Source organism: Oryctolagus cuniculus, chromosome 7 (genome assembly GCF_964237555.1).
Source record: "Oryctolagus cuniculus chromosome 7, mOryCun1.1, whole genome shotgun sequence".
NCBI classification, from domain to species: Eukaryota; Metazoa; Chordata; class Mammalia; order Lagomorpha; family Leporidae; genus Oryctolagus; species Oryctolagus cuniculus.
Genome location: NC_091438.1, coordinates 155,642,600 through 155,667,161, shown reverse-complemented (window position 1 = coordinate 155,667,161; position 24,562 = coordinate 155,642,600). Strand labels below are relative to the sequence as shown.

Sequence of the window (24,562 nt, the reverse complement as noted above, 5' to 3'; positions counted from 1 at the left end):
CCGCCCCTGGAGTTGTGTGAAGCTGGTCGTGCCCTCCCCTCCCCTCTGGGGCGCAGGAGTAACAGAGAAACAATCTGTCTCCATTAGCAGTTGCCACCAAATGTATCATCCCACCAGGCAGTGGTGCACAGTGACAGATACTTATTGTCCCCTGGTCTTTGAGGATGGAGGCTCTGGGGGCGGAGTAGGTGTGTGACGGGGACGCAGGGTCCCCTACAAGGTTGCAGTGAGGGTGAGAGCCGGAGCTCTCAAGGCCCCAGGGAGGCTGCAGGGCTCAGTGCTAAGCTCACCCGCAAGGCCCTGCGTGGGCTTCTCCCTGGGGCTGCTCAGGGTTTGGTTGTGGCTTTCCTGGAGCAAGGAAAGAGAGCGCTAGGGTAGGACATCCGATCACTTTTGCCATAAGCTTACTTGCAGACCGCCCCAGCACAAGGTGGCAGCCCTGATGTGAGGACACGGAAACCAGGAGACCAGGATCCCTGGGTGCCCCTTCGGAGGCTGCCGGTTGCACAGAGAGAGTAGTTGGAAAGCTGGAGAACTGAGAGATGCTGCGTCAGAGGAGGTACCACAGGGTGTGTGTGGCCACAGGGGCTTCTTAGTACATCCTCCGTGAAGTAGACCCACCAGCCCCTGGTCACACGTGGGGCTGCCGAGCCACAGCTCCCTGGAGGGGGCAGCGGGCTGGGTCATTTCAAAGCGCGGGGCAGGAAAGGATGCACCCTGAGGATGAGGCATTCTGCAAAGAGCAGGGGCACAGCCAGGCGCTCGGGGCCACCGGCCCCAACTGCCCCGCCCACGCTGGTCCTGTGCCCCGAGACTGGGACTGTTCCTTCTGCAAACTCGCCCCATGTGAACTTCCGGCCAGGAGCAGAGTTCTCCGTGCATCATCCCCGGCCCCACCTACTCTGCTTGACCACTTCCTGCTGCATCTGACGGGCTATTTTATAGACACCGTGGGCAAGAGCCATTGCTCATCAATGCTGGCATCCCCGGAACCTAGCAGGTGCCCGCCATGCCGTGTCATCACCATCACGACCGTGACCATCACCACCACCCTCCTCCTTCGCCATCACCGGGTGCTGAGCAGTCCTGACTCCTTCCCACGTGAGTTCCCGCTCTGTGGCAGGTGCAACTCCCATCCCCGCTGCAGGGGGTAGCAGGAGCTAGCACATCTGTGGACACACAGGCAGCAGGTGGCAGGGGTGGCTCCGAAGCCAGCCGGTCTGCCACCACAGCCTGGCTTTGCCAGCCCATGCTGTAAAGGCTGTGCAGTAAATATTCGTGGAAACAGACGTATCCAACAGCAGCTACTGACTTCTGAGAGCAGACAAAGCTCTGGAGAGATGCTGATCCTCACAGGGCTTTTCTGGCTCTCAGGGATGAACTGAAGGTTGAACAAGGGAAATCTTGGTAAATAGAGAATTAGTCTCCCAAAGCAGGAGCCTGGGACAGGAAGCCACTTCCTTTCCAGCTCACAGTTTCTCCTTGCCCCCAGTGGCTTTCCCAGACGCAGCCTGCAGGATGAAAACGAGGGCTGAGGGCTGTGGGGTCCTTGCCCAGCCGGCATAGGGAGAGCCTTGATCCCCTCAGCCGTGGTCAGTGCTGACAGCTCGGTGGCTCCAAGCACCAAAATGGGGATGGGTTCACACTGTGCTTCCCAGACACAGAACTGCAGAGTTGCTTATTCATGGGAGGGATGCAAAGCTAGAAGACTGCCATTTAGGGTGCACTCAGGTTGTTGGTTCGTCTGGAAGCCACAGCCCACTTACATCACGTCACCCGAGCTGTGTCCGGCTGGTGAGGCCAACTCATTTTAGTGTCCAAACCCAACTAGAGGTTGGTGACCCCTGCCACCTGAGCGCCAGGTTATGTGTCGGGCTCACAGCAGAGGTTCTCGAGGATACAAGGTGTCGTGGAGACATGGAGAGATGAGGTGACACAAGGGGACAAAGAGGCCTAGGGGAGCACTAGCTGAGCGGAAGCTGGATGTGTCAGCAGGAGCCGTCTTCCATCCCGGGGTGTGGTGCACACCACGGAGGGACGGAGGGGCGGACGGATGATCGCAGAAGTGGGCGGGGGGGGGTGGCTGTGGCCACAAAGCTTCTGGAGTCGTTGGCAGGAGGGAGGAGCACGAGCTGCACTGGGAAGGCAGCTCTGACCCGGCTCAGGGGGTGTGAGCAGCCGGGGGCTCACGGACAGCTGTTCCCCACCCGTCAGTCCCACGAGTTTGGCGATATCCGACGGTAACCTGTTCTGTGCTTCATCTAACCGCTTCCTTGCATGGAGTCATTTTTTGTGTAGATGCTGATTCCTCGCTGGTGGAAATGTCCTGTGACAGAGGTAATGGAAACCCAGCGCCATTCGCTCTAAAAGGCCGTGAGCGTGGAGTAGGGACACCATTAACAGGTGGGCGCTACTCCTCTTCCCATCCAACCTCCTGCCAATGCACCTGGGAAAGCAGAAGATGGCCCAAGTACTTGGGTCTCTGCCATTCAAATGGGAGACCCGGGTGGACAGCCTGGCTCCTGGCCTCAGCCTGGTCCAGACCTGGCTGTTGCAGCCATTTGGGAGTGAACCAGCAGATGGAAGACCTCTCTCTCCCTCTCTGTCTCTTCCTCTTTCTCTGTTGCTCCATCTTTCAAACAAATAAACTTTGGAAGGAAGGAAGGAAGAAAAGGAATGAATGAAATAAAAAAGAAAAGAAATGAAATGAAACAAGACCATTTGGTTTGCAAAAAGATAAGTCCGAAGTCCTTGGAACCATTTTAAATTTCAGGAAGGCACACCAAAAAGGGATTAGTAAGAATGATTAAACAACTCCTAATTTGCCTTTTATTCTTTGACTTAGAGGCACTTTGTTCCATTGGATATTCTCAAAAATGATTGGAAAAATAAACACACTTCTCATTTCAAGAGATTTTTGCTGATGTATTTAAATAAATTGATTTCCTCTCATCACCTGCTTTATATTTATTTTCACAAAAACCCATGGAGCTGCAAATCCAGTTCATTAAATTAATGGAAAATCTCTCCCACGACACCTGATTTTTCAAGCCAGTCCTCTTTATCACATCAACCAGACGAGACTTTCTTTGTTAAGAGTCTAACTGTATGTTTAATTCAAAATAACAGGCTGCGGCATCTCTCCTAAGAAGTCTGGCACACTAGCTGGATCAGGCCGGGAGCCTAGGCTGTGATTTGTCTCCTGTTTGAAACAAGGGGCTGCCACCTTCCCCTCACTTGGGTCTCCCCGAACTCTCCCTTGGCAGCAATGCCTCTGAGTCAGGAGTCAGGGGGAGGGCATTTGGCATAACAGCCAAGACCCCACCTGGGACGCCTGCGACCCCCATCACGGTGCCTGGGGGTTGAGTCCTGGCCCTGCTCCTCACCCCAGCTTCCTGCTAATGCACCTCCTGGGGGCCAGCAGGTACTCGCCCAAGTATTTGGGTCCCAGATTCCCATGTGAGAGACAAGTGCTTGGGCCCCTGTATCCACGCAGGAGACCTGGAAGAACTTCCTGGCTCCTAGTTTTAGCCTGACCTAGCCCTGGCTGTTGCAGGTGAATAGCCAGTGGATAGAAGTTCTTGTCTATCTCTGTCTCTGTATCTCTGCTATTCATTTATTATTTATTTAGATTTATTCATTTGGGGCTGGTGCTGTGGTATAGCAGGTGAAGTTGCCGCCTGCAGTGCATCCTGGTATGGGCACCGGTTTGAGACCCAGCTGTTCCACTTCCCATATGGCTCCCTGCTACGGCCTGAGAAAGCAGCAAAAGACAGCCTGAGTGCTTAGGCCCCTGCACCCATGTGGGAGACCCAGAAGAAGCTCCTGGCTCCTGGCTTCAGATCAGCCCAGCTCCGGCCGTTGTGGCCATTTGGGGAGTGAACTATTGGATGCAAGATCTTTCTCTCTCTGCCTCTCTGTAACTCTGCCTTTCAAATAAATAAATAATTTTTTTAAAAAAAGATTTATTCATTTATTTGAAGGTCAAAGTTATAGAGAGAGAAGGAGGGAGGGAGCGAGAGAGAGAGAAAGAGAGAGAGATCTGTTGGCTCACTTCCCAGATGGCTACAATGGCCAGGGCTGGGTCAGGCCAAAGCCAGGAGCCAGGAAGTTCTTCCAGGCCTCCTGCGTGGATACAGGGGCCCAAGCACTTGGACTATTCTCAACTGCTTTCCCAGGCACATTTGCAGGGAGATGGATTAGAAGTGGAGCAGCCGGGACTCAAACCGGCTCCCACATGGGATGCTAGAGCTGCATCTGATGGCTTTACCCACTACACCACAGCGCCAGCCCCTCTCTCTGCCTTTTAAATAGAAAAATGCAAAGAAATAAAAATTTTGAAAAAAAAAAGAAAGAAAAAAGGGCGTCAGGATGTGCTAGAGGCCAAGCCGTGGAATTAAAATTGCTGTCACCCTTGCTGTGGGAATGAGGGCTCAGCCCCCGGACCACGATGCCCCAAATCTAAAATCAGGCTTCACAGCCACTGGAAATGGCCCCCAGCCAGGCCTGCGGGGCTCTGTGGGCGGGAGGCTGCACACACACCGGGTTCTACCCTGCTCTTTACAGGCCGCAGGTTCTCATCCCTTACACAAGGCCCCCGGGGTAGGATTAGGGTGGCTAAGACCGCCCTCTGCAGCCATGTGGAAGAATGGCAGGGAGGGGCCGCGGCTGTGGCCGGGAAGTTTAAGGCCCCATCTGTGGTGCAGCCATCCTACCTATATGGGCGCCTGTTGGAGTCCCGGCTGCTCCACTTCCGATCCAGCTCCCCACGTTAGCGTTAGCGCCTGGGAAAGCAGTGGAAGATGGCCCAAGTACTTGGATCTCTGCCATTCGTGTGGGAGACCAGGACGGAGCTCCAGGCTACTGGCTTCAGCCTGGCCCCGCCCTGGCCATTGCAGCAGATGGAAGACCTCTCTCTCTAGCTCTCTCTCTCTCTGTCTCTCCCTCTCTGGAACTCTGACTTTCAAATAAATAAATAAATCTTTTTAAAAATAAAGAAAATGTTATGAAAAAGAAAAGAACAGCCAGGAAGGGGAGTAGATGCATGGGAGAAGAGGAACGCGCGTTAGCTAAGAGTCCGACATTGCTGCCCTCCAAGGTCTCCTGCTTCTGTGTGCCCTGGGGCCAACGCTGCGCCCGGGCTGGGGGGCTGGGCACCCAGCCTCTGGCTCCTTAGTTTCCTTCCCTTTCCTTCTTTCCTTCCTTCCTTCCTTCTTCCTTCCTTCCTTCCTTCCTCTTTCTTTCTTTCTTTCTTTCTTTCTCTCTCTCTCTCTCTCTCTCTCTCTCTCTCTCTTTCTTTCTTTCTTTCTTTCTTTCTTTCTTTCTTTCTTTCTTTCTTTCTTTCTTTCTTTCTTTCTTTCTTTCTTTCTTTCTTTCTTAGATTTGTTTATTTATTTGAAAGGCAGAGCTACAGAGAGGCAGAGGCAGATAGAGAGAGGTCTCCATCTGCTGGTTCACTCCCCAAATGGCAGCAATGGCTGGAGCTGAACTGATCTGCTCTGATTTGAAGCCAGGAGCTTCTTCTGGGTCTCCCATTTGGGTGCAGGGGCCCAAACACTTGGGCCATCTTCCATTGCTTTCTCAGGCCATGAGTAGGGAGCTGGATCGGAAGAGGAGCAGCCGGGACAGGAACCGCTCCGCAGGTGGAGGCTTAGCCTACTACGCCACAGCGCCAGCCCCCCAGCTCACCTTTTCGCTCCTGCATCTACCCTCCATCTAGTCCTGAGAAGCAGGGGCCTGCTCCCCACCTCCTCCCCCCACCCCCCAACGCTGCTGGGCACACAGCGCACGGCTCGGGAGACAGCTGCTGGAGGAAACCATCCCTGAAGGTCACTCCCCGCCGTGAGTGCCAGGAACAAACCCTGGCTCCCTGCTCAGCTATAGCTGGCCGGCCGCGGTCTCCAAGGTCACCTCCCGCCAGCTCCCCTGTGCCGCTTGTGTCTGCACCAGCGTCAACCAGGCTGCTCCAACGCAAGGGGAGGCCCTGTCCGCTGCATCACGCTGTCCCCCAGCTCGGGGCCGCTGGAGGGCTGGGCTCTGGCAATGGGACTGCAACACAAAAGCTGGTTTCTTCCAGCCTCCTGCGCTTTTAAGCCTTTTTTTTTTCCTGTTTGCCTGTCATGGCCAAGCCCACCTCCTGGCCAAGGCTGAGGTCTGAATATTTGAATGTTGATTCCTGAACAAGGATGAAAGCAGATCTGGAGGCCGCAACCGGAGATTCCCAAACACCAGCAACTCCAGAAAATTCCACAGGGATTGCTCCCATCGGAGGGAGTCAGGGCTCCACCCGTGGGCCTTGCGGCTGTGTCTCTGGGGAGGGAGGGAGAGAGAGGGCACCAGGCCGCGGTGGCTGCGGCCACCCTCAGCAGGGGCGGGAGTGGGCAGAGGGAGGGGCGAAGGTCGGATGCTGCAGCCTCCCGCACACGGCGCCGCCTCCGGGGTGGCCTCCGCCAGGACACGCGGAGACCGTCCCAGCACCCTGGACACGGGGAGGGCCGGGGTCGCTGTCCTCACAGCCAGCGCCGCCTCTATGCTTCCTGCACGCAGCCGCAGCCTCCCGCACCACCGACCCGTGTTTTGGGCGGAGCTGTCCCTGCCCAGGGCTCCCCGGACCCTTGAAAGGGGCTTTCTGCGAGCGTGGGTCTGAGGGGGGAAAGACGGCCCCCTCCCAGGGGTTTCTAACAGCAAACAACCGGACCCTGTGCGCCCGGCGCTGTAAAATAATCCGTGACCCTTTCTGCCCAAACGGTCGGAGAGACCCTGAACCCAGGGTGACCCAGCGGTTCTGCCAGCTGGGCCTCCGGTTGGGTTCTAGGAGGATCCTAAAAAAATAAGCAACTTACAGACGGCGGCCTGAGGGCGCTGCTTTTGTATTTCTTCAGAGCAGCGTGAAGCCAACAGTGATCAACGTGGGGCTTATAAAACGCGGTTCGTTCTCCTGGGGTGTGCGGGGCTCCCCTGTCCCCCTGCAGACTTCCCTGCAGTGACACAGAGCAGGGAGCCACAGGTGCCCAGAGCTGACCGCTCCCTGTAGCTTTGAATTAAACACTGAAAACTTTTTAAAAATTATTTATTTACTTTAAAGATTTATTTATTTGAGAGTCAGAGTTACACAGAGAGAAGAGAGGCAGAGAGAGAGACAAACAGAGAGAGAGAGAGAGAGAGAGAGAGAGAGAGGTCTTCCATCCAATGGTTCACTCCCCAATTGGCCGCAACAGTCGGAGCTGTGCCAATCCAAGGCCAGGAGCCAGGAGCTTCCTCCGGGTCTCCCATGTGGGCGCACCTTCTACTGCCTTCCCAGGCCATAGCAGAGAGCTAGATTGGAAGTGGAGCAGCTGGGTCTTGAACTGGCGCCTATATGGGATGCCGGCGCTTCAGGCCAGGGTGTTAACCCGCTGTGCCACGGCGCCGGCCCCTATTTATTTGTTTATCTATTTAGTATGTTACCTTTGTTTTTAAAAAAGATTTATTTACTTATTTGAAAAAAGTTACAGAGAGTGAGAGGCAGAGGTGCAGAGAGAGAGAGAGAGATCGTCTATCGGCTGGGAATGACAGGGAGCCAAGCCCTCGGGCCGTCCTCTGCTGCTTCCCCAGGTGCATTAGCAAGGAGCTGGATTGTAAGCAGAGCAGCTGGGACTGGAACAGGTGCTCTGATAGGGATGCCGGCCCGGCACTGCAGGTGGCTGCTTAACCCGCTGTGCCACAATACCGGCCCAGAAAGTGGTACTTTTGACCCCTCATCAGTTCCTACTCTGGGCAGAATAGTGGTTCCTAGAGACCAGGAGGGGAGGGACAAGGAAGGGGTGGGGTGGAGGCAGGGATGGCAGAGACAAGTTAACAGGTGCAAAGCTGCAGGCAGACGGGAGTAAGTTCTGGCGTTCCATTGCGCAGAGAGGGGGATTAGCCCAAACCACACTGAATAGTTTAATTCGAAAGTGGCCAGAAGAGAGGATTTTGAATGTTCTCATCACAAAAAAAAAGGTACATGTTTGAGACGATGCATATCCTAAATAAAGGCAGTGGAGACACGGTGTAGAAATGCATCAGGGGTCGGTGCCGCGGCTCACTAGGCTAATCCTCCGCCTTGCGGCACCGGCATACCGGGTTCTAGTCCTGGTCGGGGTGCTGGATTCTGTCCCAGTTGCCCCTCTTCCAGGCCAGCTCTCTGCTGTGGCCCGGGAGTGCAGTGGAGGATGGCCCAAGTGCTTGGGCCCTGCACCCCATGGGAGACCAGGAGAAGCACCTGGCTCCTGCCATAGGATCAGCGCGGTGCGCCGGCCGTGGCGGCCATTGGAGGGTGAACCAACGGAAAAAGGAAGACCTTTCTCTCTGTCTCTCTCTCTCTCACTGTCCACTCTGCCTGTCAAAAAAGAAAAGAAAAGAAATGCATCAGAACATCAGTCACACGGTACCTCGTGAACGGGTGCTGCTATTCTCCATCAAAGAAAGGAAGGGAGTGGCCAGCTTGCAGGACAGAGGCTGGGGCACCACGGGCGATGCCCCACCCCACATGGACGCACCGTTCCAGTCCTGGCTGCTCTGCCTCGGATCCAGCTCTGGGAAAGCAGTGCATGATGGGTCACGTGCCTGGGCCTCTGCCACCTGGTGGGAGACCTGGATGGAGGTCCAGGCGCCCGGCTTCTGCCTGGACCAGCCACCTGGCGAGTGAACCAACGGATGGAAGATCTCTCTCACCCTCTCTCTTGTCCATTGGCTCCTTTACAAATAAGCAAATAATCTTAAAAAAAAATAGGAAGAATGGGAGGGAGGTGAGAGAAAGAGAAAGAAAAGAAACAGCCTTGCTCTCAGGGCAGGGAGCCAGGCTCATCCACCATAGCTGGAATGTGTCTCCCGTGTGGGTAGCTCACTTCCGCCATTCATGTGTTGAAGGTATTTGGAGGCGGGGTCTTTGGGATGTAGTTAAGGTTGGAGGAGGTCGCTTGGGTGCACACAGCCACGCCTGTGCAGGGGCTGGGAGGGGTGCTGAGACCTGGAGCCACACTGGCAGGGCTTGGTGCAGCCGCTCCTCCCCCGTCGTCCCGTTCTGCTCTGCCCAGCCACAGGCTCCGAGGCCCACCACGAAGTGCTCTGGGCTTCCTCTAAGGACGGGTCCTCCAGCAGAGCAGAGCAAGCCGCAGGGCGCAGAGCCAGAGGCAGAGGCTGCTGGCACGGGCGCCTGGGCACTCGGTCGGCCGCCATCACCATGGAGCCCCAGGCTCTGGGGGGTCCTGCTGTCCTACAGGAGGGCAGTGAGACGCTGTGGCCAGGGACACACAGGACTTGCCTGTAACTGCCGCAGGGCAGGGATGAGGCAGCCCTAGTGCTGGGAGGAGACCCAGTCCGGCAGGGCAGCAGGGCCAGGGCAGCGCACACAGGTTCCACACAAGAGAGCCAGTGGGGACGCCTGCATATTCCTAAGTTTTCTCCTCAAACGCTGGGAGGTGGCCGCCCCTCTGCAACCATCCTCTCCCTTCCCCAAAAGAACACGCGCCCTGGTTCATCCCAAACCCTAAGAACATTTTTTGGCGTGCAAAATAAAATCCCTTTCATCTCAGGGTGTGTGAACCTGCCTTTCCCTGTTTGCCTGCCTCTGGACTGCTAAGTGCAGAGCTCAGCCACGCTGGGGTGCTGTGAATAACAAGGGGTCCGGGGTGGCCCTCGCCAGCACGGGGCACCAGCGTCACGTGCCCCCTTGGCAGTGCGGGGAGACGGACACAGCATCACTTCGTGGAAGCCTGGGACACATCCCAGCTGGAGAACGCTCCATAGCATAACTGTCCTGTGGTCCCTGTAATGCATCGGGCTTGGGAAAGACACGGATCAAAGCTGTGGACTGGCACCTTTTGGCCACGCGACCGCCGAACGCAACGTGAGGCCTGGAGGATATTCCGAAAAGAAGTCTGTAGAGGACATCATTGGACAGCTGTCAGAATGTGCATGTGAACTTGGACTAGACAATAGCACTGTTTCCACATCAAACCTCCTGACTCTGGGGCAGGCATTGGGTGCAGCAGTTAGAATGTTGCTTGGGATCCCTGACTCCAGGTTCCTGCTCTGCTTCTAAACCCAGTTTCCTGCTACTGTGCGCTCTGGGAGGCAGCAGGTGATGGCTCTAGTCCTTGGACCCCTGCCACCCACATTGGAAACCCAGACTGAGTTCTGTGGTCAGGCTGTTGTGGGCATTTGGGGAGTGAACTAGAGGATGGAAGATCTCTCTCTCTCTCTCTCTCTCTGTCTGTCTCTCTCTCTCTGCCGACTTTGATACTCCTGCTGTGGCTATAAAGGAGAATGTCATTGAACTTAGAGAATTGACATCCAAGAAATTAGGACTGGAGGGCATAACATCTCCACGATCCTCGGCTAACTGAGAATCAGACTGATTTGCGCCGCATGTGGCGTAAATGCAGAGATGGCTGAAGCAGACATCACCAGGAAGGGAAACGCACAGCAGGCGGTACGTGGGGTAAAGAGTGCACGGAGCTCTCCCGGTGTTTCTGAAAACTCGAGATTGCACCAAACGAGTGACACAAGGATACCTGAACGTAGGACAGCTTTTCTGCTTTCCTGTTTTCCATAATGAATGCTATTTTTATAATGAGAAATTAATACATGCTGATTGATTTTAGCAAAAATATCTGGGGACAGACATCTGACCCAGCAGTTACGCTGCCCCTCAGGACACCTGCACTCCATATTGGAATGCTTGCTGGGCGTCTTGGCTGCTCCGCTTCTGCTCCAGCTTCCTGCCGATGCACACCCTGGGAAGCAGCAGGTGATGGCTCAAGCACTTGGGTCCCTGCCACCCACCTTGGGGACTGGGATGGAGTCAGGGCTCTTGGCTTCAGCCTGGCCCAGCCCTGGCTTTTGCAGGTATTTGGGGAGTGAACCAGCAGATGGGAGATCTTTGTCTGTCTCTTTCAAATAAAATAAAAATACATTCATAACAAATTTTAAAGAGCATATCTGTTAGTAATGCTGATTCTTTGAAGTGTTGCTGCGAAGTTTTCCAGGTCTGTGAAAAAAATTCCAAGATATGGGGCTGGCGCTGTGGTGCAGCAGGTTAATGTGTGGGCATGCAGCGCTGGAATCCCCTATGGGCACCGGTTCGAGTCCCGGCTTACTCCACTTCTGATCCAGCTACCTGCTAAAGTGCTTGGAAAAGCGGCTGAGGATGGCCCAAGTCCTTGGGCCCCTGCACCCACATGGGAGGCTGGGAAGAAGCTCTTGGCTTCCAGCTTCTGATGGGCACAGCTCCGGCAGTTGTGGCCATTTGGGGAGTGAACTAGCAGATGGAAGACCTCTCTCTCTCTCTCTCTCTCTCTCTCTGTCTCTGTCTCTGTCTCTACCTCTCTCTATAACTCTGTCTTTCAAATAGATAAAATAAGCCTTTAAAAGAATTCCCAGATGTATGGATTAAAATTCATAAACAAAATCTTTTAATTTGTATTAATATAAAGAGAACAGATTTCATAGGTACAGCTCTAGAATGATAACCATATTTCCCTTCTTCCCCCTCCCTCCTTCAATCCCCCTCCTTCTTTCCTTCCTTTTTTTTTTCTTTAATTTTTGCAAAGACATAATTTCAAACCCTTCTATAATCACAGGCTTAATTCACCACTAACCATAATATTTGAGAAGTAAAAAGTAGGAGACCACAGTTCCACAGGAGTATAAACAAAGGCTAAAAACAACAATCAAATCACAAGGTGTCTGTTTCATTCCTCCACATTTTTTGTATTCTGTGTTAACATTTCAGAGAAAACATAGGATCTTTGTCTTTTTGGGACTGGCTGGTTTCACTAAGCATAACGGTTTCCAGTTGAACCTGTTTTGTTGCAAGACAGGGTTTAACTCTTTTCCATGTGTTCTACCTCCTGCTAAACATAGTTTTTTAGGGAGTGGCATTACGGTGCATGCCGGCATCCATATCTGAGCGCCAGTTCAAGTCGTGGCTACTTTGTTCCAATCCAGCTCCCTGCTAATGCACCTGGGAAAGCAGCGGAAGAGGGCCCAAGTGCTTGAGGCCACTGCACCCACATGGAAGACCAGGATGGAGTTCCCAGCAAGCACCTGGGGAGTGAACCAGTGGAGGAGAGTTCGATCTCTCTGTCACTCTGCCTTCTAAATCAATAAATAAATATTTTAAAAATCCTGTTTATGATGAAAAATAATTGGTATCTAGTTTTCCAAAATTCTTTCAGGAGGTTTATAAGCAAAATTGTGTGCAGCCTCTGGAATGGGACATGAGATAGCCTGACTGACTACAGGAGGGGCAGGGGGCCTCCAGGAGACCCCTGGGAGAGCAACAGGTACCTTGGTGAATAGAGAAAGCCAGGTCAGAGATCCCGGGCAGCTCCCTGTTCATGGCACAGCAGCAGGCACTAGTCCCTGGCTGGAATGGGATAACTCAGTTTCCCAGAGTGGGCACCTGGGGCCCGAGGGATGGGACAGGGAAAAGGAATGGAGAGAACTCTCAGGAACACGCCCCAAGGGGAGGGCTGGACCAGCAGAGGACCTGCGGTGTGAGTGCCTGTGTGCCGGGCCAGCTGGGTTTCCCAAGCTCAAGAGCAGCCAGCTCCACTGGAACCTTGCAAAGGACTTGTGCCACGGACGCTGGCACTGGCCGAGTGACCAGGAGGCCGCAGGTGGGCAGCAGAGGCTGGGAGCCAGAAACAGCCACAGAGCGAGTGCAGTGGTGATGATCCTGGCTGTGCATCAAGCCTCCTCCCCCAGGAGAAGGAACACCCCCATTTCAAAGAAGCAGAAACCGAGGCTGCCATGGAGCTGGGGTTTGGTTCCCGATACCCAGACTCTTTCCAGCAAAGCAAGGTGCAGAGAGAGAATTGCGCCCGGTACAGCGCCACCCCCCACCCACAGGCTCATCTTATTCCTGCCGAACACACCTGGGTCCCAGCTCCCATCTCCAAGAGTGTGACTGACTGGGGGCCACAGAGCTGCTCTTGCTCTCCGAGACTCAGCTGGGGACTGCAGCTCTGCTGGCTGCTCCCAGAGGCCTCAAGGAACACAGGAGACAGGGGAGACCCCAGCACCCACTCTCCAGCACCCCTCAGGGTGGAGGGTCCCATCTGGATGCTCTCGCTGTTTCTCACTCCACAGCTTGCCCCCCCCCAAAAAAAAGCCCCCCACCCCCCGCAAAAGCGATTTACAAACCTGTCCGGCCAAACCCTTACCCAAAGCACACCGGGGGGCACATGGCTCCACTCCTCTCCGCTGTGGAACTCCGCACAGTTCATCTGGCCTCTAAAATGGGTTCTCAGGGGCCGGCGCCGTGGCTCACTTGGTCAATCCTCTGCCTGCGGCGCCGGCATCCCATATGGGCGCCGGGTTCTAGTCCTGGTTGTTCCTCTTCTAGTCCAGCTCTCTGCTGTGGCCCGGGAAGGCAGTGGAGGATGGCCCAAGTGCTTGGGCCCCTACACCCACATGGGAGACCAGGAGGAAGCACCTGGCTCCTGGCTTCGGATCAGCACAGCTCCGGCTGTAGTGGCCATCTGGGGAGTGAACCAACAGAAGGAAGACCTTTCTCTCTATCTCTGTCTCTCACTGTCTATGACTCTACCTGTCAGATAAATGTAAAATAAAATAGGTTCTCAGTGTGGGGGCCCAGGGCCAGCAGCATCAGCATCTCCTGGGAACTTAGAAATGCAAATTCCCAGGCCCCAGCCCAGATCTGATGACTCAGCACCTCAGCCCCTGGTGAACCTGCCTCCTTGTGGGTGGCCTGAGGGTCGCCTGCGGGGGTGTAGGGGCAGCACTCGCTGCAAGGTGAAGGCCCCTGTGGGCTCTCCCAGCTCTGCCTCTCCCCACCCGGGCAGGATCTCAGCTTCGGGCCCCCTGTGTTTCCCTGCGTCTCCGTTAGCCCAGGCCTGCGTCCTTCCTGAGTCTCGGCTCGAACTATACTGCCACGGCCTGCATTTCCCTCTCCATCTGCTGTTTGCCTTGTCCAGGGAGCAGGCTTCTTCCCTCTGGACTTTGGGCTCCCCTGCCGGGCCCAGCCACTCTCCCTGGAGAGTGTCAGGGTGGCCAGCAGCACCCAGACCCTGTCCCCGTGCCCGGATCCTAGACTACATCCATTCCCTCCTACTGCTCCTATTCATTCCCACACCTGAAGGTCAGGTGAGCCACCTTTTAGAATCTAGACAACCCCTCTGGGAGGCAGGGAGAGGGTGGGTCTCTGGGAATCCTAGCTCCGGACATTCCCCTAAATGGGCGGCTGCTTTTAACCCCTTCTCTCCCCCAGCTTGGTGGCATTGTTTCCAGGTGCAGGTGGGCCACCTTCTACCTTCTTCTTCCTGTGGCCTTGGGGGTGGCTTGCATCTCTCCCTATCTAACAGGAGGACAGACAAGGCCAGTTCTGTCCTGCAGAGACAATACAAGGTGTGTCACTCAGGAAAGCCTGTGCCCCCTCCCTAGCCATTGTTTTCCCAACTTTCAGGGCTCAGCTCTGATCCCATAGGCTCAGGACTCTGGGGCAATGTTTAAGCCCTGCAGAATCTGCCTGCTCAGACCCCCATCCCCACCCCGAACCTGCCTGCTAATCACCCCTCCCCCCCAGAGACTCTTGCTGAGAAGGGCCAGTGACACCTGTTTAAAATAGGAATTCCCCAAGGGTCAGATCCAGTGGTCTGGGGTGCAAACTCCAGGATCTGAGCTTCTAGAATCTTCTAGAACAAGTTCCCTGAGTGATTCTTAGGACAAAGTAAATGTGGTGTCAAAGATAACAAGCTGAAAACAACCCATTTTCATGGCCTCCTACCCCTCAGTGGAGCTTGGGGCTTTCAGTCTCTGGTTCATTGGCTGAATGGCAGCTGATCATCCAGGGGTGGGGCAGAGACCACTCCCCAAATTGTGGTTCTTCAAAAAAATATTTAAGTCCAACACTCCTGTCGCTGTTGCCTGAGGTCAAAGCAAGGCCCCTTCAAGGAGCAAAATGGCCATTGCAGGATCCACCTCCAGGGTTAAAAAGGGCGTAGGAGGGAGCTGGACGTGGAGCCACCTGTGCCTGGCCCCAGCCTCACAGCGCCCCACTCCCAGCTCGGCTCGGGAGACGTGGATGGAGCTTAGCTTATTTCCCAAAACCAAGGCTCCTGACCTCTCCTCTGGCCAGCTCTTGGGGCCCTTCCGGCCCGGGGTCCCCTAGACAAGGGCGCGATTGACCAGCGTGAATCGCCTCGGGCCCACCCAGTTGACAGCCAAGAAAAAACATTTTTTTAAACCATCAGATTCAATATTTATAAAGGAATAGTGCCAGGCTTGGTTCTAACAGTCCTGACCACACAAGAAAGCGATCACTTCTCGCTCCAGCCCTAACAAGACCTTGCGCCTGCCTCTTCAAAACAGAATCATAAATATAGCAAAAAAGCACACAAGTCTGAGAGCACACCCGCTCCCCAGGCTGCTGGCGCACAGCGTAGAAACCCGCGCGGCCCCGCAGCTGGTGCGCTGTAACTTTAAACCTGGCGGGGGGTTCGCGGCTTACGCGCCGGCCAAAGAGCGCCCGAGGGCGGTCCTAGCGCCGGGGCTGAGACCACCTTACCGCCGCCCGGCTCCCCGCCCTCGGCTGGAGGCATAAATGCTGACTGCGCTGCCCACGTCGCCAGCTGCGAAGTTCGCCGTCCGACCGCCTTGCGCCCGGGCACCGTGGCGCGCTGGGTCTCTCGCTCCCTGCGCCCCTCCAGGCTGGACGTGGCCATCTCCCCAGGGACTCTTCCAGCCCCTCTCCCAGCCCCTGCGCGCGCGACGACTGCGGCTCCAAGCGCACGAGTGAAGCGGCGAGATGTGGAAGGCGCGCATTCTGCTGCTGCTCCTGGGCAGTGCAGGGCTCTGGGCGCCGGCGGCGGCGGGAGGTAAGCGGACTGCGGGTGGAGACGAGCGGGGAGACCCGCAGCAGGCACGGGGCCTGGCCCTGGAGGTTGCCCGAGGGGCAACGCGGGGGAGCCCGAGGCTGTGCTTGCGTGCGCCCTGGAGGAGCAGCGGCAGCGGCTGAGCGTGGTGGCGGGAGGAGCCCTGGAATCCGCGGGTAGCCAGGGTGGGCAGCGAGGGAGCCTCCCTCCGAGCCAGCTCCCTAGCGTGGGGGTCGGGGGAGCCTTCCTCAGTGCGCCCGGGCGGCTGGCTTTCCTCACTGGCAGGTGACGCAGAGATGCGCGTGATCCCGGGGGAAGTTTGTCCCGTGGAATCAGGCGGGACACTCAGCAGGGTTGGGGCGGGCTGGGGGTTGCCCCGGGACCATGGCCTTAGCGTCCCCTTGGAGCAGGCTGGGGGTGCCACCCCGGTTGGGGGGCGTTTTAGCGGCCTGTGCCAGGGAGCATACTTGTGAACGGAGGTTGAAGTGAGCTGGGGGCTGCGTGTTGAACTTGGCCAACAAGGTTAGTGGCTGAATTAGTGACTCCTTAGGCTTTAAATGGCTGTGGCCCAAAGATGGGGGGCACTGCTGGCCTCTTGTCCACACCTTGCCCTCCCTGAGGGTCCCTTCTTCCTTCTTCTCACTCCGGGCCCATTTCTGCTCCGTTGCTGCCTTGGGCCACCCCCCCACCCCCCACCCCGAACTTATGTCAATATCTTGTTTTCTTGGATGTTTAATCTGCTTCCCCAGGCACGTCTCGCCTCGGGGTGCCCACGGCCGCCTGCGCACATAGTAGTTGCTCACTGAATGTGGGTTGGGGGACTTGTAAGTGGACCAACTGGCGTGTGATCTCTGGGGCTGAGGATCCAGAGGAATCCTTGCAGAGGGAGGGGCTTGTAGGCAGGACAGACCCAACGTAGGCACCCATAATTGTACACGGGAAAATCACACGGAGGGCAGGGCAGTCCTAAGCGGGCACCTCTCTTTGGAGAGCCCAGCAGCTATTCGGGGCAGTCCTATCTTTGGAAGTTCTCCCGCCACCAGGAAGCAGACGGGGCTGGGTTTCCGCTGTACTTCCGTGGTGCCCAGACAGGGTGCACGGGACACCACTTTGTGTGCCCCAGAGCAAGGTGAGGGCTTCCCTCCCCCCCCCATCCTCCCCCACCTGAGCCAGGTGCCTCCCAGGACAGACAGCTGATGGCTAAGCCACATCCTCTGTCACCCAGAGAGAGAGCGCCTGGCTGTCATTATCTTAAGCCAGCTCTGGAGTGTCAGTCAGTCTGGGAGGGGGCTGCATCCAGCCTGTCTGAACAAGCAGCCGCTTTGGGGCTGAGACCTTCTCGGGCTAGCTGGGGCCCAGCCGAGGGGCTGCAGATGAGGGGCTGCAGACAGGGGTCTGCAGGGTTTTTGTCTGAGGACAATGAGTGCCACAACTTGAATGGGGATGAATAACTTCATTGAGCTCAGCCGGATTGTTGCAGGCTGGCCTGGGGGTGATCATGGTCATGCATTTCACTGCACTTCTCTGGGATCCTCCGCCGTACAGGGTGTCCCTCACTAGAGCTCTAGTCTAATTTGCTTTTATAATCCGGCCCCGTGTGCCATCTCTCTGGATCTTCCAGGCTCCAAAAGCAGATCTGTTGTGCACCCATCTGGCGTTTGCCCCACCCTCACCCTGAACTTTCCCCCACATCGCGTCCTCCCGGGCCCCTCCCGTCGGTCCATTTATTTTTGTGGAATTCTGCAAGCTGTTGCTTGCCGCTGGCCCACATGTGATTTTCCGGCACCAATCTGGCCAGCATTAATCATGTGGCAGGCAAATTTCCCTGTGATTTCCCTGAGATCCTTGCCAGTTTTCGAGGCCCTGAAATCTTCATGAGCTGCTAGGAGTTTTTGTTGTACTTTGGGTCTTTAATACAGATCCACTCTGTTAGAGACTTGGTGAGGGGCCCTATTCATTGCTCTGGTGTGTAAGAACCAAATGGCATTCAGTAGAAAAGCACATTTTAAGAAGTGTGTCCAAGCATGAGGAGGCTGAGACTAGACGGAGCCAGCAGGAATCCACTCCCTCCTTTCTCTGAAGTGAGCAGCACAGGGGTGCCTCTGTACCCGAGGATGAGAGTGACCCCTCGCGCCTTGGCGGGACAGTGGGTGGCCCAGCCAAGGAGAAAGGACGTCACCACCTCCCTCCCCTCCCCGTGCGCCAGCAACGGCAGGAACTGCCTCATTTCACCGTCGCAAGACCCGTGAATTATATGCCATTATTTCAGGACGTGCCAGAACTGGGGTTCCTAAACAGTTCAGACTCCAACATCAAGCCCTTGTTACTACGTTACTCTGATTTGGGGGTGGGGGGTGGGAGGCAAGATGCCAATCAAGACACCTGCGTCGCATGTTAGAGTACCTGGGCTCCATACCTGGCTCTGGTTCCTGCCAACACAGCTCCTGGGATGCAAGGGTGATGGCCCAAGTGCTTGGGTTCCTCTACCCACACGGGAGATGCAATCCTGGGTCCCCTCTCTGGCTAAGATTGGGGGTTGTTGCAGGCATTTGGAGAGTCCCCCCCCCCCATGTATGTGTGTCTCATTTTTTGTCTATCTCTCAAGTAATTAAGCAAATAAGTAACTTAAAAAACACAAGTTGAACCTGAAATTAAAGGTGAACCTCACTTTAAGCCCCTTAGACAAGAAAGCAAGAACTTTCTAAAGTCATTAAAATCCCAGAGTGAGGGTTTGGTGCTGTGGTTAAGATGGCGGTCGGACGCCCACATCCCTGGTCTGGGCTCTGGCTGCTCCGCTTCTGCTCCAGCTGCCTGCTAACGTGCACCCTGGGAGGCAGCTGGTGATGGCGCCAGTGCTTGGGCCCCTGCCACCAACGTGGGAGACCCAGGTTGGTTTTTGGGCTCCTGAGCTCAGCCTCACCCAGCCCTGCCTGTCGTGGGCATGTGGGCAATGAACCAGTGAATGGAAAATTTATCTCCATTTGTCTCTCTGCCTTTCAAGGAAAACAAAAATAATGATTAGGAACAAGAAAGAAAACCCCTTGTGTTAAATACACCTTCATGTTGCTTGAAGAATGAAATGGTCATAGCACATTAAAGTTGGGTTCATGTATTCATTCTGCAAACAGCCAGCACCCTCAGATGTGGCTGGATGCAGGATCCTTCTCCCTTGAGGGAGGCGCACCTAAGGTTGGGAAGCACACTCCGCAGTCCACTGCCTGTGCTTTAAATTCCAGGGGCCTGTCTGAATATTTGTCATATTTCTGGCATCTGAGAGCGGGCCTGCCAGGTTGCAGCTTGCCGGAGTCATCCTGGGGAGGACAAGGGGGGAGAGAGAGGACTCCATCCCCGCTACCTAAGTCTGAATGGGACCCTACAAGGAAGCCTGGCTGTGCCCCCCAGGTCCCCAATGATTGGAGTGCAGGAGGGACTTGGCCAAGTGGACAGTGACTTGAGATTCATCTTACGGGGCTGGCGCTGTGGCGTAGCGGGTTAAGCAGCTGCCTGCGATGCCCTGCCCCAAGGAGAGGCTTGTCTGGAGCCTAGAAAGGAGGAGGAAGGGCACAAGGGGTTGTTAAGTCCGCCCTACCCAAGGAATTCCTTTACCTGACAAATATTTGTCGAGTACCTGCTGTGTGAGTCAGGCAGCGGGGAGCCAGCGCAGAGCAAGTGAGAGAGATGTGCTCTGCGGGGCCCGAGCACCCTGGTCTCACTCAGTGTGACCCCGCCGTGAGTCAGGGGCCTCATTCCTACACAGTCTGAAGTGTGTCCCGCCCTGCTTCCCTCCTTGGGTGCGGCGACCTCCCAGCATCCCAGGTGTCTCACACCCAACAAGGACATGCCCTGGACAGCAAAAATGCACCTGAAGCACTAGAAAGCCACTTCCCACGGTAAGTGAAGTATTTGCTCCCCGGCCGCTTGTGAGTTGGGTTAATGTGGAGCAGTTTTGTCTGAGCTGGATTGCCCCACAGGAGTGAATGTGACTAAGGCTATGGATGGGTGATGTTAACAGCAGCAACCCAGCACTGACAGTTTACGGCGTGCCCACAGCTCACTGGCTCTGTTTCAGCCAATCCGTACGACAAAGCCACGAGGCAGGAACCATTCGTGAATTATGGAAACGTTTCTAAGAGCCCCAGTAACATACATGCAGACACGGAGCCGGTCAATGGCAATGGTGACAGCAACAGCGAGACTTGAACATGGGCTGCTCAGCCCCAGAGCCCGCGCCGAGCGAGCAGCGGGAGCCCGGGGTCAGGGCTACTGGGGACACCCGGGAAACCTTAGTTGGTTCCTTCAAGGGTCTTATGGCAGCAGCAGCCACTTATCATTCTCACAGACATAATTTTCTTTGGTTGGATGATTTTTGCTATATATGCTATGTTTTCTTAAAGACTTTTTTTTTTAATTTGAAGGAATTAGAGGGAGAAGGAGAGAGTGAGAGAAAAAAGAGAGAGATATCTTTCATTCACTGGTTCATTCCCCAGATGGCCACAACGGCTGAGGCCAGGCCAGGGCCAAAGCCAGGAACCAGGAGCTTCTTTTGGGTCTCCCATGTGGGTGCAGGGGCCCAAGGACTTGGGCCATCACCCACTGCTTTCCCAAGATCATTAACAGGGAGCTGGATGGGAAGCGGAGTAGTCGGGACTCCCATACAGGCTGCCGGTGCTGCAGGTGGCGGCTTTATCCGCTACGCCACGGCACCATCACCATGTAAGTATTGATTATGGCTGTGCCCAATGCCGGGAAGACAGAGTGAAAGGATGTTCTCCCTGTCTTAGTGCTTAGGAGCCCGTGTGTTACTAAGAATGTTGAGAGTTGGGGATGGGGGATGGAGCGAGGATGGCTAATGGGGACAGGGGATGCCGCTGGTTAGGACCAGTGACTTCTGTCCTGTAGCTCAGTACGATAGCTGTGGTCAACAGCCATTCATTGTGTAGGTAGAGTAACTAGTGGAGAGGACCTGGAATGTTCCCACACCAGAAATAAATGATGCGATGGACGTGCTAATCACCCTGATCTGGTCATTACATGCTGTATACGTGTGTTATATCACATGGTACCCCACTCGGATGTACCGTTACTATGTGTCGAAAATGCAGGTGGACAAGGAAACTGTATGTCCAAATCACCTGTGGGCAGGTCCTGTGCCTGTTGCTGGGAGCTGGGAGGGGGTGGAGACTCCGTGGCTGCAAGGAGCCAGGCGAAGCCTCGTGGGGGAAGATGTGGTCAGTCTTGGCGGTGGACAATGGTGAGTTTTGGGCAAGGAGGCAGAGGAGGGCTTTCCGGGCAGCAGGAGGTGCTGAAGCAAACGCGTGATGATACTTGACTGGCCTGGGTGTCGCGCGGGAGGAGGTGTGGGCATTGAGGTCTGAGGAGTGTGGGGAAGGCTGCTGGAGTCGGGGTGGAGTGGGCACTGGCAGGCGGCGGGGGAGACACGTGAGTCCACGTGGCGGGAAAGGCAGACTTTTTTTTTTTTTTTAAGATTTATTTTATGTATTTGAGAGGTAGAGTTACAGAGAGAGGGAGAGACAGAGAGAGAGGTCTTCCATCTGCTAGTTCGTTCCCCGAATGGCCTCAACAGCTGGAGCTGGGCCGATCAGAAGCCAGGAGCTGGGAGCTTCTTCCAGGTCTCCCACGTGGGTGCAGGGGCCCAAGCACTTGGGCCGTCTTCTACTGCTTTCCCAGGCCATTAGCAGAGAGCTGTATGGGAAGTGGAGCAGCTGGGACTTGAACCAGTGCCCATATGGGATGCTGGCACGGCAGGCTGAGGCTTGTGGTACTGTGCCACAGCGCTGGCCCCCAGACCTATGTTTTTTTTCCTTATAGTCAGTAATAGAGATTGGGAGTAGGATGGGCCGAGGATAGTGGTTGTCCAAAGTGGATGAAGAGGGAACCATGGAAAGTTGGATCAAATTGTGGGGCCAGTCTCAGAGCAGGTGGGACATCAGGAAGTGAAGAGGCAAAGGGTAGTGACCACAGGAAGAGGGGGGATCAGAGTTTGGGGAATAAGGTAGTGACCACAGGAAGTGTGGGGGGGATCACAGTTCGGGGAATAAGAGCCAGCAAGGTTGGCACTCTATATTTCCTGATTTCCTGTTATTCTTCCCTCACTTCCTCATTTTTTTAAATAAATTTTTTTCTTTTTTAAAAGATTTATTTATTTGGAAGGCAAAGTTACAGAGAGGCAGAGGCAGAGACAGAGAGGTCTTCCATCCGCTGGTTCACTCCCCAGATGGCAGCAACGGCCGGAGCTGAGCCGACCCGAAGCCAGGAGCTTCTTCCCGGTCTCCCACATGGGTGCAGGGGCCCACGGACTTGGTCCATTTTCCACTGCCTTCCCAGGCCAAAGCAGAGAGCTGGATTGGAAGTGGAGCAGCCGGGACTTGAACTGGCGCCCTATGTGATGCTGACACTGCAGGTGGCGGCTTTACTTGCTATGCCACAGCGGCTGGCTCCTTCCTTCCTTCCTTCCTTCCTTCCTTCCTTCCTTCCTTCCTTCCTTCCTTCCTTCCTTCCAAGATTTACACAGAGAGAGAATGAGAGGCAGAGAGAGAGAGGTCTTCCATCTGCTGGTTCACTCCCCAATTGGCCACAGTGGATAGAGCTGGGCTGATCCGAAGCCAGGAGTCAGGAGCTTCTTCTGGTCTCCCACGCAGGTGCAGGGGCCCAAGGACGTGGGCCATCTTCTACTGCTCTCCCAGGCCATAGCAGAGAGCTGGATCGGAAATGGAGCAGCCAGGACTTGAATCGGTGCCCATAGGGGATGCCACTGCTGCAGGTGGTGACTTCACCCGCTACTCCACAGCGCCGGCCCCAGCCCTGCCTCATTTCTTATTAGTTTCCTCTTACAACGCTCATTGCTCTATTACAATTTTTATTGATATATAACTTACATACTATAAAATGAACCCTTTTAATATAAACAATTTAGCATTTTAATATAGTCACAGAATTATGCAGCCATTACCACTATCAGTTTTAAAACATTTTTAAAAAAGATTTATGTATTTATTTGAAAATCAGAGCTACAGAGGGAGGGAGGGGGGAGGGAGGAAAAGAGGGAGAGGGAGAGAGAGAGAGAAACATATCAAGATATCTTCTATCTGCTGGTTTATTCCCCAGATGGCTGCAACGACCTGGTGTAGGGCAGGCCGAAGCCAGGAGCCAAGAGCTTCATCTGGGTCTCCCATGTGGGGTGGCAGAGGCCCAAGTTCTTGGATCATCCTCTGTTTTTCCAGGCGCATTAACAAGGAGCTGGATTGGAAGTGGAGCAGCTGGGACACAAATGGGATGGGCACCTATGGGATGCTGGCGTCTTGGGGGCAGCCACAGTGCCAGCCCCTAATTTCAGAACATTTTTAGTAACTCCCTCCCCCAAAGCCCCAAGTCATCAGCAGTCACTCCCCTCTCCCCCTCGATGCAGCCCCTGACCACCACTGCTCCACTTGCTGTGCCTGGGGATTTGCTAGTCTCGCTGTCTCGTTTCAGTGAACTCATACGAGGTGTGACTGCTTGGGTCTTTGGTTTTGCACGGTGTTTGTCAGTGCATCTGTGGTGGGTGGCAGAGCTGCGTTCTTTCTGTGGCTGAGTATTAGCCCATTATCTGGATCATTTTGCTCTCCCGTTCACCCATTGGTAGACAGGTTATTTCCGCTTTGGGGCTATTACCAATAATTCTGTGAAAGTCAGACGCAAGGCTTTGTGTTTTCACTTGTCTCAGTCCAGTGAGGACTCTTTGAAGAACCTCCTGCTGTTGTCCAGAGTGGCTGCACCACTTACACTCTCGCCAACAGTGCATGGTGTTCCCATTTCTCTACACTCTTGCCAATGCCTGTTTTCTCTGTGTGTATTTGTGTATGTGTGTGTTACAATAGTAGGCATCTTGGGCCGGCGCCGTGGCTCACTAGACTAATCCTCCACCTTGCGGTGCCGGCACACCGGGTTCTAGTCCCGGTCTGGGCACCGGATTCTGTCCCGGTTGCCCCTCTTCCAGGCCAGCTCTCTGCTGTGGCCCGGGAGTGCAGTGGAGGATGGCCCAGGTGCTTGGGCCCTGCACCCCATGGGAGACCAGGAGAAGCACCTGGCTCCTGCCTTCTGATCAGCACAGAGTGCCGGCCGCAGCGCTCCGGCCGCGGCGGCCATTGGAGGGTGAACCAACGGCAAAGGAAGGCCTTTCTCTCTCTCTCTCTCACTGTCCACTCTGCCTGTAAAAAAAAAAAAAAAAATAGTAGGCATCTTAAGAGGATCAAGTAGCTTTGATTTGCATTTCCTGCTGGTGAATTACGTGGGACGTCTTTTCCTATGCTGTTTGGCCAGTTGTGTGTCTTTAAGAAATGTCTGTTGAAATCCTTTGCCTTTTGATTTTTTAAAAATTTTAAAATTTTTTGACAGGTGGAGTGGACAGTGAGAGAGAGACAGAGAGAAAGGTCTTCCTTTTCAGTTGGTTCACCCCTCAATGGCCGCTGCGACCGGCACGCTGTGGCCGGCGCACCGCGCTGATCTGAAGCCAGAAGCCAGGTGCTTCTCCTGGTCTCCCATGGGGTGCAGGGCCCAAGCACTTGGGCCATCCTCCACTGCACTCCCGGGCCACAGCAGAGAGCTGGACTGGAAGAGGGGCAACCAGGACAGAATCCAGCGCCCCGACTGGGACTATAACCCCAGGTGCCGGTGCCACAGACGGAGGATTAGCCTAGTGAGCT

General features: G+C 55.0%; 1 protein-coding gene across 2 annotated transcripts in view; it reads left to right on the top strand.

Moving 5' to 3' along the window:
• Window positions 1-15,409: 15,409 nt before the first annotated feature.
• Window positions 15,410-24,562, top strand: part of PDPN (podoplanin) — a 32,511-nt gene continuing 23,358 nt past the window's right edge. Inside the window, exon 1 of one of the 2 annotated variants that reach the window (XM_008275368.4) lies at window positions 15,410-15,863. In XM_008275368.4, the coding sequence (XP_008273590.2) occupies window positions 15,794-15,863 (70 nt within the window). In that variant the 5' untranslated portion in view covers window positions 15,410-15,793. The remainder of the gene's footprint in view (window positions 15,864-24,562) is intronic. The other variant, XM_008275367.4, reaches the window with a different exon arrangement.